Source organism: Malurus melanocephalus, unplaced genomic scaffold (assembly GCF_030028575.1).
Source record: "Malurus melanocephalus ecotype Western Australia unplaced genomic scaffold, MMel_1.1 scaffold_397, whole genome shotgun sequence".
Lineage (NCBI taxonomy): Eukaryota > Metazoa > Chordata > Aves > Passeriformes > Maluridae > Malurus > Malurus melanocephalus.
The window spans coordinates 540468-552470 of record NW_026623629.1 but is presented as its reverse complement, the minus strand read 5'-3'; the positions used below and the strand labels follow the sequence as shown (position 1 = coordinate 552470).

The following is a 12003-nucleotide window of genomic DNA, read 5'->3' as shown; positions in this document are numbered from 1 at the left end:
GAACCAGGAGGCAGGCAAGTCTGGGCTCAGCTAATGTATAATCTATATTTACATGTCAAAATCCCCCCTTATTTAGGCTCTTGATTTACAGTCCCTAGTTTTCATAAAAGTCAGTCATTCCTAGTGAAAGAACGCAGAGTGGATTTATAGGATCTGCATTAGGCCTTAAATCTTAATAGCATTTTTAAAATGTTTTTATGACTCATCCTAAGTAATGTTTTCCCTCTATACAAATCCTTGCCTTAAAAAGAACCTCATTTTAACCAGCCATGCTGGCATCAACCTGGATGGAAAGGGGAATCATCCATAGGAGATGGGTTTTGAAGGTGCAGACCACTCTGCCCAGTACACATTTTTAAAGCCTGTTGTTATTCCCTTAAATACTTTACAATTAAAAATTTCCATATACAATATCATTGGATATGAAAAACAAGTTGTAAAACATCAGCCTTCGTTCCAAGCTGGTCAAACTTTACAGATAAAAATCACTCATAAATGCAGTTTTTACACTGGTATATMTTTAGATATTTAGATTATTAGATATAATACTCTTTGTTAAAGTATATCAAAATTTTGTGTAAGCAACAATTAAAATCAGTATATATTAYGTATAGAAAAAAGATCATTAAAATAAACCAACACACTGTGGCATTTTATATTAAAAATACCTTCTCTTCAGGGAATTTATTAAATGGCCATAAAGTCCAACCTCATGACTGGTAGATATTGAAAAGCAAATAACATTTTGCTTTTCATAATATCATATCCATATCATATTTGGATACCTTCATGCTACTTCTAAATCCCCCAAAGAGCATCAACAAGTAAATAAACTGAGAATTCTTGACTCCTGAATTCCCAAATTAAAACTGATATTTGTGTGCAATCAGTTAAGGATATTCTAAGAGAAGAATAAATAAAGAAAAAAAAATAAAATAAAACCCTGCGGGCTTATCAACAGAGCTGGAATTGCTCCCAGACACCCAGCATTAACAACACACACCTGCCCTGGCAGGTATGGACAGGATTTTACAATATTCWGAATTCTTGGCTTTGGTCAGCCCTGGTTAAAGAGATGCTGAAAATGGAATAAATGAGGAGTGGTGCTGGAACATCCTGGGGCTGTGAGCCAGACACTCGAGCTCTACAGATGCTCCTCCACACCAGCATTTTGCTGCTCTTTCTGCTGTTTTCAGGGAGGAAAGTTGAAATCTGGGTGCAGTTTCTGTCCTTTGAAATGAATAGAAACAAAGAGGGAACAATGACGAAACAAACAGGAAAAAAAGAGGAAACAAACAGGAAGCAAAGAGGAAATAAATAGGAAGCAAATAGGAATGAAAGAGAAAACAAATAAGAAACAAATAGGAAACAAAGAGGAAACCAATAAGAAATAAATAGGAAACAAATAGGAATCAAAGAGGAAACAAATAAGAAACAAATAGGAAACAAACAGGACACAAAGAGGAAATAAATAGGAAACAAAGAGGAAGCAAAGTGGAAATAAAAAGAAAAAAAACAGGAAACAAAGAGGAAACAAAGCGGAAAAAAAAACCAGGAAATAAAGTGGAAAAAAACAGGAAACAAAGAGGAAATAAATAGGAAACAAATAGGAAACCTGTCCTGTGCTGGCACTCTGGGAGCTGCTCCTGCCAGTGTGGGCTCTCCTGACTCTCAGGGCTGAGCTCTCCCTTGGCAGGAGATCCCAACAGGAAAAGGGCCCCATCTCAGCCCCAAAATCACTCAGAACCTGTCGGGGCACAGCTCTGGGACTGCATGAGCTCACACATTCCTCCCTTGAAAGCTCCTTTTATTGAGTGTACACCGTGAGTGCCTCCAGCACTCCCTTTCTGGCTCCTTTCTTTCTGCAGTGGCTTGGAGAAGCAAAAAGGTGGTGGATGCAGTGGGAAAGGAAATATTGGCAGAGATGGRGCAGTTTGGGGATCTCCAGGCTGCTGGCTTGGCTCTGATGTCCTCATTGACCAATTTCCATYGGAGACATGACCATCTCAGCCTTACAATCTGAGATCAGATGCTGAAAGAAAACTACAGAAAAGATAGAGAAGGATTTTTTACRAGAGCACGTAGTGACAGAACAAGGAAGGAAGGCAGGGAGAGGGTGGCAAAGCTCCCATGTGCTGTTTTCAGCAGGAAAATGGGATAACTCCCCCAAAGGCACCARAAATGCTGGATTTCAGATTTCACTGCCCTGTCCCAGCAAAGARCATCCTCAGCTCCTCCCCAGCATGGATGGACACAGGCTGAAGCTAGGCCAGTTCTATCTGCAGAGGCAGCACTCGGGATTTTAGCAGGAGCTAAAATTCAAATTAAATGTAATTTCAAATGAGACTCCAAATGTGGGGAAGGTGTCTGAGAGCTGCCCTCCTGCCTGGCCAGACACCGAGGGGCAGAACAGAATCSTGGGCACCTTGGGAGGCTTTTCTGCCTCAGGAATTCATGGACAGCAAATATGAGCTTCATTTTTATCCTCTCCCACTGTCCAGAGATGTCAGAAATCAGTATAATTGCACAGACTGTCAAGACTCCCTGGGAATTACGTGTATTTTCTCTCTTTCTCTCTCATCCAGAATCCATCTTTCCTCTGAATAATTCCTGCCAGGGCTGAATCAGAGCCTGCCAACGCTGCAGAAAAGAATCCAACCCTTTTCTACAAGCTTTCAAAGCAAATATGACTTCACTTTGCTGATTTTTTTTATTAATATTTTTTTTTTTTTACATCCACTGTCATTCGATTCTCTTTCAACAATTTGAATAGGTCTGGGGAAGGCGTGGTACACAGGAATCTTTGGGCAGACCCTCAGCTAAAGTACAACTGAGAAAAGCCCTGCTCAGTTACATCCTCAAGATGAATTTGAAAAGCTCTCTTGGAGATTTTTCACCTCCTGTGAATGCCACTGCTCCCACCAGCTCTGCCATTTGAAGGGTTTTAGCTGGAAGGCAGAGGGTGGACAATGGGATAGGACAGAGCCCAAGCAATTAACTCTTCACTCGGTTTTATTGCTGAATCCTGATCTGAACCCCCACAGGGAACCTGTAACATGTTAGACACAGAGAAAAGGGTAAAACTCTGGATAATAAAAGTTTGGGAGGCAAAATTAAACAGCAGCTTATGATTTGCACACATAAAATTTCAGAAAAAAAAACCAAAAAAAACAACCCAATGAAACAAAATAAAACCAAAAGGGCATTAATTGAAACCGTTATTAACAACAAAGTATTCATTCTGAGATAATTACTGCCATAAAACCGCCTTCAAAAGTTACACCCAAAGCAGTTTGGAACTGGACTGAGGAGCTGGCAAGGATGAAACCCTACAGAGATGTGAAAAGAAGGAAAGATTTCGGAGGGAATTGAACCTTCTGGTGTTACATCATTCCCCTGTGAAAATGTTATCATTTGTGGGAGGCTGAAGGAGGAAGAGGATGGGGAAGATTTGTCAGCAGAAAGCCAGTTCCTCCACCAGTAGGTTAAAAATAAATTAATAGCAGCAAACTGAGCCTTGAAAAACAGTTGAGACAAATGTCAGCAGCACGGAGGAATCACACAATTCCTTACTCGTGGTGCATGAAGTGCTGCAATCTAAAAACCTCCCACTGGGGTTCTGCTGCTCTTCCCACTTAAAATCGCTTCTSAGACRCACAAAATYAAGATTGTCCCTGTCCTTTGCTGCMGTGGTGCTCRTTTTGGCCCTTTCCCAAGGATGAGGCCACTCTTGGAGCACAGCAGTGCTCAGTGATCGCTGGGTTTGGTTTGTACCCCTGGGAAATGATTCCTGCTTTGAATATGGACAAGGCTGGCTCTATCCTCAATCAGCCTCTCATCCTCTGGGCACTGTCTAAGAAGCTTCAGAGTGTCAGATAAATACCCTTGCAATGATTCCAAAGTCTCCTTTCCTCACCAGGAATATTGTCATAAACCCCCAAAAATTGGTGTCCAGGGAAAACATTCCAGTCCCTGCCCATGGTCCTTTCCCACTGGTTAGTTATTCCTGTATAAATTCAGATTAATGATGGTTTTGGCAGGTTTTTCCTGAACATTCTATATGGCAGGGGGATACACTCATCAGCAACTCATTTTCTTGATGTGTTTAGATGATTTTAACAGTTGTATAGTTAAACATCTCTATAACAAAAATTTGAAACAAAACAATTTGGCAASTGCACACTGAAAGAGAAATCCCTCAGTTTGGGATCCCCTCAGAGGAAATGCTGTGAGGGAGCTTTCAGTGTCTCATGCAAGAGATATATGTTTTAATAACAATAATAAAAGATTATTCCAGTTTATCTGTTGTCCAGACCACACCAATGCCTCTGCCCAGTTGTGACCCCAGTACTTTTTACTTTACTTAAATATACTAAAATCATATAAAATTCACAGACAAGTACCTGCTGCTCACCAGAGATCCACACTAGCAGATGCTGAGGGTTATGCCTTTGAAAATTATCAAAAAGAACTTTTCCTGTCCTAAATTTTCACTGCTTCCTTCTTCTTCCTACCCCCAGACACAAAGGCTAAGGTACTGTGATCCTCTGGTACCCAGGAGCACTGCCAGCAATGTACAGGGGATTATTGGCACAAACACCCTCTGGTGCCCAGTTTAATGCAGAAACTGAAATTTCCACGTGTGTCCTGTGTTGGAGAAGCAGAAAAAAACCCCATTTTCTGCATTAGATCTGCTCTCAGCCCTTCCCAGGAAGCAAATCTCCCCTTGACTCCAAATAATTCAGGGGCACGGAATTAAATCCTTCGGCACAGAAATAAACTCAGCCAGAATTGACCACCACCAAGTCCTAAAGCAAACCCCACCTTTCCGGCAGTAAATGCAAAATAAAGGTTTAAATCACTTATCAATGCATTTTCCAGCATTTCCTCCTTGCCAAATCAGAACGGATTTCAGGTGAGGTGTGACCTTGTGTTTAATGACAGAAAACTCCTACTTTTATAAGAAAGCTGGACACTGTCAGTGCCCTTCTTTCCTTTCCTGCAGCTATTGACAGCTGATGCTAAAATCCATCCCCGAGATCATTCCTGCTGTGCTGGGAGCTGCAGCTCCTTCGGGATTCAATATAAGAAAAGAAAACTCTTTCCCCTTGGATTTCTCTGTGCCAGTGGCTGYTCCCGACCCTCTCCATTCGCTGAGCTCTGCTGCCCTCTCCTGCAGCAGCTGCAAACTCCAGGATTTCCATTAAATAACTCGACATTAAAGCCATTAATGGGAAGGTGATTAAACCCCGAGGGGATGGGGCAGGAGGTTGAGGAGCAGGGAAGACTGAAGCTGGAAAGGGAATGTGCTCATGACGGCGTACAGAGCACAGCAAGGGGAAAAATAATGATAACTAAAAAATGCTAAAAATTAACAGCAATGTTGATGGTGATAATTGTAATAAAAACAATAAGAACAATAGTAATAAATTAAAAATTATAATAATCATTAAGGTTGGAAGACACCCAAGCTCAACAAGCCCAGCCTTTGACCTAATGCCACCATGCCCACTAACCCACATTGTCCCCAAGTGCCACATCCATTCGTTTTTTGAGCACTTCCAGGGGTGGTGCCTCCACCATTCCATGAGGATGCTGTTCCAGGGCTTAACCACTTTTTCAGTGATGGAATTTTTCTGAATATCCAACCTGAAACTGGACCTGAATTGCATCCCCTGGTGCAATTTGGGCCGTTCCCTCTCCTCCTGTCCCTGTTCCCTGGAGCAGAGCCCGACCCCCCCGGCTGTCCCCTCCTGTCAGGAGTTGTGCAGAGCCACAAGGTCCCCCCTGATCCCCCTTTSCTCCAGGCTGAGCCCCTTTCCCAGCTCCCTCATCCCCTCCTTCCTGGGATTTATGATCCTGAACTCATTTCAGATGTTATCACAAAGGACAGGAGCTTCACAGAAACACAAACATTAAAAAAGTTCATCAAACATGAAAATGTGGAGGAATGGGAAAGGGAAAAAAATGCTCTTTGCAAATAATCTTGTGGCGGAGGAATTCGCCTGCAAAGCAGTCAGAAAGGATAAACAGATGATTTCAGTTCAGTTCAAAGAATGGGTGGGCCTTGGCTTTTKGATGAGATGGTTGTGGCAAAAAATAAGAATAAACTGCCTCCACATTGGCTTATTTCTACTGGGAGAAAAAGCTGCTACCAGAAAACATCACATCCAGGTGATGTCTGACAAATTCTCCCCCTGCTCTCTTTCCCTGTTAGCAAGGCTGCTTTTCCTTGCAATGCATTAATCTCCCTTTCAGCTGCCTTTTAATCAAAGCCAGCCTTAACTCTGCAGTGGGAAAAGAAAGCAGATGCTGAGGTAACCACAGAGCAGAACTGGGAGAGAAATCAGAAAGAAAAGTCTCCTTGGCTTGATAAGGATTTAAGAACTATTTTTCAAGASGGAAGGGAGAAAGAAAATGCTCCCTTTTGTTCCAGCTTGGAAAAATGGCTATGATTGCCTTCTTTTCCCAAAAGCTGAAAGCAAGAGCTGGTTTGTACAGTATTTTGCACATGGAAGCTCCTATTTAGTTGGGCAACGTAGAAAAAGTAAAAAATCAATGCTGACAATTTGCAAATCAGTCCTGACATTGTGGAAATGTATTTTTTTTTTTTGGTTGTCAGGAATCAAGAAACAAGCAAACAAAAGTATTTCCAAAGGGTCACCAAAATACCCTGTTATTCATCAGTCTGGATTCAAAAAGCAGGCAAAAAAAAATTTTACTCAGCAAGGCCATAACTATGAAACGAGTTTGAAAAAAATGACCACACATAAAAAAAGCAAAAGGATGACCTTTTTGCAACTGAAATGTGTTGCCTGCAGCTTTTTCTTAGTTACAGCAAGTGAAATAAAAGCCAGACAGGTCTAATAAAACTCCATCATCTCCTGTTAGACCAGGGTGAAAAGTAATGACAGTGCATTTTTTTTTTAAAAAGCTCTTGTTGGCATCTGTTTTGACACAATCCCTCAATAAACCTCTGGAAATCAGCCATGAAAATGGARTTTTGCAGAGGGAATATCCCTGACCTGCAGCCACTCTTTGCTAAATGAAGTAGCCCTGACAAAGTTCTGGGGGGAAATAAATTATTTTCAACTTGGGGATGGGATTTCCAGAAAGAAAACCTTTAATTTGGGCCAAAAAGTCACACTGGAGAAGTATTTAACACCTTTGCCTTGAGCACCTGCTGAGTTTGGTGTGAGAGGCATTCCTGGCTTTCCCCTCCCATCATCCACAATTCCTGCTTTGGATGCTGCAGTTGCAGGGAAGGTGGAGAGGAAAGTTTAATGGTTCACATAAATATCAGGGTTGTGATGAATTTTTCAGAGAAAATAATAATTATTAAAAAAACCCCAAACCCCAAACTCTTTTCCAAGTTATTATTCTGCTTCTCACCAGAAATTCCATTTTTAATTGAGCTTTTAGAATACAATTGTGGGCAGCAAGTGATCACCTAAACCAAATTCATTTYCCTTTAGAAAATATGTGGTTGTCCTCGTTTTCTGTCTCCAGAATCAACTGCAGCAACACAGGACCCCTCAGATTATTGGCTCACACTTCACATCAACACTCTGGGCCAGGTTTCTTGATGTTTAATAAATGCCTCTCTGGCTGCAGCATCTCTAAATTGGCAGACTGCTTTTTAATGAAAGCAATGATAAATAATTTGCAATACAGTGCTAATCATTTTTACACTGCAAACAAGTGTTTCATGCTGTCATTTTCCATAATTATTCCCCCAAATCAATTCTATGTGTATGTGTATATATACACATCCACACAGCAATAAACTGAGTTTTTGAGAACTGCTTCAGAAACCGACCCAAGTCAGGCAATTTTAGACAACTGTTGATCAATATGTTTAATTTACAGGCTGCCTTTATTGTGTAGCACATCCTGATCCAATTAAAACTCTAATTAGGATCTGCCTTTACTGAAGCTAAGCTGAAAGACCATTTTCTGGACTTCTCATTGATTGTTAGAATTAGTAAATCCATTATCATAAAAACTGAACTAATTTGGACTTCCTTTAAGAATCACATCAGGATTTGAAAAGGAACAAGCCCATTTTTAAAATTCAGCACTGCCAGGGGAGTCCCATGTCAATATTTACCATAAGCTTCCCTCAGGTTGTAAAAGCACCAGTGGAATGTGAGCACACAGATGCAGAGAGAAAACGCCTGTGGGACAACTGAGCTCCAGAGATGCACAAATTTCAGATGCTTCACTGAACTGCAGACAACTTATGCATCCCTGTAGACTCAATCTTAAGCTTTTTTTTCCTTTTGTTGGTCATGGAAGCCCAAAATTATTCATATAAAACAAGGAGAGGGCTAAGCAGCACTAGTTATGCTGCAAGATTTTTTCTGACAAAACGTTCCTCATCTAGACAACCAAAATGCCCAAAAATCTTATTTACAAAGGTCCTGGCCTTTTAWAAATGAGCCTTTGAAAAGTTACTGAATGCTCTGATAATCCAACATCACAGTTAATTAATACAATGCTGGTGTTCAAAGCCAAATGCACAAAGAATCTCTGTACATTGACTTGTAAACACAATTCCTACCGTTTCCTCACTGCCAAGGATGGTCAAACACAGGTTCCACAACCATGGCCTCACTGCTGGCAGAAGCTTCAAAATGCAAAACCTAGAAAATACTACAAAATGTACAGGGCACAAAGCCCTGTGGCTGCTTGCAGCAGTTTGARGATGGAATTCCCCAAGGGATTTAATAGGAGTTAAAATCATATTTATTGGAAACTATTAACAATTCATTCAATTTACTCTGTAGTTCTGAGAACAGAAAGGGAGGGGTTTTCCTCCATCACTTATTTCTGTGCCATTCAAAGCTCAGGATGTGCAGACCATGTCCTGCTCTAATTTAACCCACACAAATTTTACATCTGCTACTAAAACTTGGGCATTAATACTACTGCAACACAGCATTTCATTAGAACTACTATGGAAAATGTGACTCARATGTCCAAGGGATAATCACTTCCTCCTTTTAACCCAGCCCCGAGCATTGTTCCTCTCCAGAAAGCAAAATTGTAACGGTTGCACAACTACCACTCAATTCCAGGGCAACAGATGATGGGTTTGTATTAAATCAAGACAMACAGAGATTTTAAAAATACTTTTATTATTGTAATGAGACTGCAATATTATCTAAATAAACTTCTCAATCACTATTACACTCTATTTTCCTCATAAAAGTTCCAGTTGGGAATGCCACTAAATATTCTGCAACCTGCACACTTACAAGTTTATAGAAACATTCAGTATTAAAAGGCCTTTGCAATGTTTTTTTGAAAAACATCAGCTATAAATCCAAGTGTACTAAAGKAGATTTATTCCAGAGACTCACTGACAAACAACTCTTCATGACCTGTCAAAGAACAAGTTTGGGTGTGCTCACGTTACCTCTGCTACAAAAACAAGARTAGGGACTGAGGAGAGTTGTAGTAGTCAGTGTGAGCCAGAATTTAGGCCRCTGCTGATAACAGTTGATTTTGATTAATTCTGTTGCTCACGTAATACTTAAGGCAAATTTCCTTGTACACTCATTTTCCCAAGCTAAAGCTCCTACATAAGCACAATTCACAATACACTGAACAAAAGGTATTTAATGGGGTATGTAAGATGTGGCATGAACAAATACAACATACTGCAGTTCTAACTCTTCTGTTCAGAATGATCCAACTCCCACTTGCAGTTTGTATTCAAAAACATTAAACATTTTCCARTTTGAACAGAAATGTTATTTTAGATTTGAACCAAAAGTTTTCTGGAGCTGGAGATGTCCCAATGGAGTGCAGAACACAAATCCACAAATCACTGAGCAGAAGAAGAATCCAATGCAGTTACTACAAGTAGACAAACCATGAATTACATTCAAATATTTTACAGGATTCTTTTCACCACAATGTACCAAACTTCTGTAGCTCCAACAAGCTGGGAAAAGGAAGAATTTAGGTTTTTAGCCTAAATGCCATCAATTTGMAAGGGCAGTGTACCATCAGCATCCACCCCTCAGCTGTAAAATTGCAGCAATACACAGAAAATGTATACCTGGCTTTAGAAACAACGCAAACAAGTTCTTAAATACTGAAATACTGGCACAAAAATGAGAAAAGAGGCTYTTGGTGGCATTCTTGTGTATCTGGACCATAAGATGTGTTTGCAGAAGTGTCTCATGAAAAAGCCATCGTTTTGGCTTTGCACAATGTTTTTTTCATCTCTGTTAATCAGAAATTCAAAGGAAAGAGTGASTGGGGACAGCAGCAGCAGTGTCCTGACCCTGCTGCAGGAGCCCACCTTGCTCTGGAGGTACAACCTCCTCCCATCTCTGATGGGCAGAATTCAGTCCCCAAGGTGTGCATGGAGTGCAGCCTTAAAAATAAAATGGAATGTAACAATATCTTAACTGAAAAAAGTGACATTTCACTAATTTCTGGAATGTTAGGAGAGTAATGTTTGCAAGTGAACCCGTTGAAGATTCCATTCCAAACAGTTATGAAAATTACAACACAGTGARCTGATCTAAAATAACAGTAATTTTAAACAAGAAATTGGACTGAAAAAACATGATGTTCCAGGAAAGAACTGTGTGCTTTGAGATCTACATTTATTTTTAAACATATTTATATTTTTACAATACAGACTCAATCATTTATACATATAAATACAACAGTATTGAGATTTGATTTTTAGAAGCAAATGGATCAGACTTTTACACAGGTATGGAAGCYTTTCAGCACGTTTTTAAATTTGATTCTTGCTACAGCTGAAAAAGTGGAAATATTCTTGTATAATTTTACCATAAGCTTCTTTCCCCTCTTGTGAAAATGGAGACAAATTCAACAAAAAGAAACACCACAGTTCTTAATCCCAACTTTGAACACATTTAACAGGACTCGCTCAAATCACACAGATCAACTATTACAGKGATTCAAGAGAAAAATGCATTTTCACACAGTGGAACCCCAGTCTGACAGACAACCTCATAAACATGGAATTCTCATTCCTGTACCACCTCTTCCTTCGGCTGTTTSAGTTCAGTCAGCAGCTCTTTCCCACTTTCTCCTGCTTTGGAGGCAAAGAGAACAGCTCCCTCTTTAAAGCCCAGGAGCTTCAAGCTTCTGGCATAATCTGCATACACAGCGTGGATCAATTTATGTAAAAAAAGCATTAAGGAAAACACAAATGAATAACAAAATGAAAAAAAGCTCAGAATCCTTTTTCTTCCCCCTCTTAATCCTTGGCTCTCCCAAGGTGAAAATACTGAACATTGCTGCCAATTGTGCTAATCCAATATTTTTTGGCACAAATAAGGAGAAAAAACTTGCTTTAAATCCACCTTTTGAACTCATATTTGTATTTATAAAGCAACATGCAGAGTGCTATAAACTAAACCAGATATATTTCAGATATCCTTAAGTACCTACCATGATCCAATGGCGTAACTTGCAACAGAAATTTTAATATCATAAAGATTTTTTTGTTAATCATACCTGAAGTTATCTACGTGACTTATTAGAGGCTTTTTTTTAATTTACAATCTGGCACCAGTGATGACTCCATAAAACAGGATCAGGTATTATTTACATGCGCATTAGTATTTATTGCATGTAATACGGAAGTTTGAGCAACTGCTCAGACTTTACAGAACACCAGGTCAGATGTGAAGATTTCAGTGARCAAAGAGGATTTCAGAAAAAGGATATTTGTATCATCGTTAACTTCAAATGCCCCGTACTTCAGACAAGCTTCTACAAATAAAGCTGCTCTATCAAAGTACCTCATACTGTTAAATGGGGAGAAAAAAAAATTGTTAGGATACAAACCAGAAAAATATTCCAGGACATTGCACCAAAACACTTGCTTTCTAAAGAGGCTTTCTAAAACTTGCACTTAAGAACTGACATTTGCTATAAATTTCTTTGAAAGATCAGGGCTGAAGTTACTCAGAAAAAATCACAGATACTATAAATCATTACTGCTTG

The 12003-nt window shown here is 39.8% G+C and overlaps 1 protein-coding gene across 1 annotated transcript in view; it reads right to left on the bottom strand.

Moving 5' to 3' along the window:
• Positions 1-9136: 9136 nt before the first annotated feature.
• Positions 9137-12003, bottom strand: part of WDR11 (WD repeat domain 11) — a 33841-nt gene continuing 30974 nt past the window's right edge. The window contains exons 29-30 of the mRNA XM_057379251.1: positions 11725-11804; positions 9137-11176 (exon numbers count right to left, since the gene is read on the bottom strand). Of these exons, the coding sequence (XP_057235234.1) occupies positions 11019-11176; positions 11725-11804 (238 nt within the window). The 3' untranslated portion in view covers positions 9137-11018. The remainder of the gene's footprint in view (positions 11177-11724; positions 11805-12003) is intronic.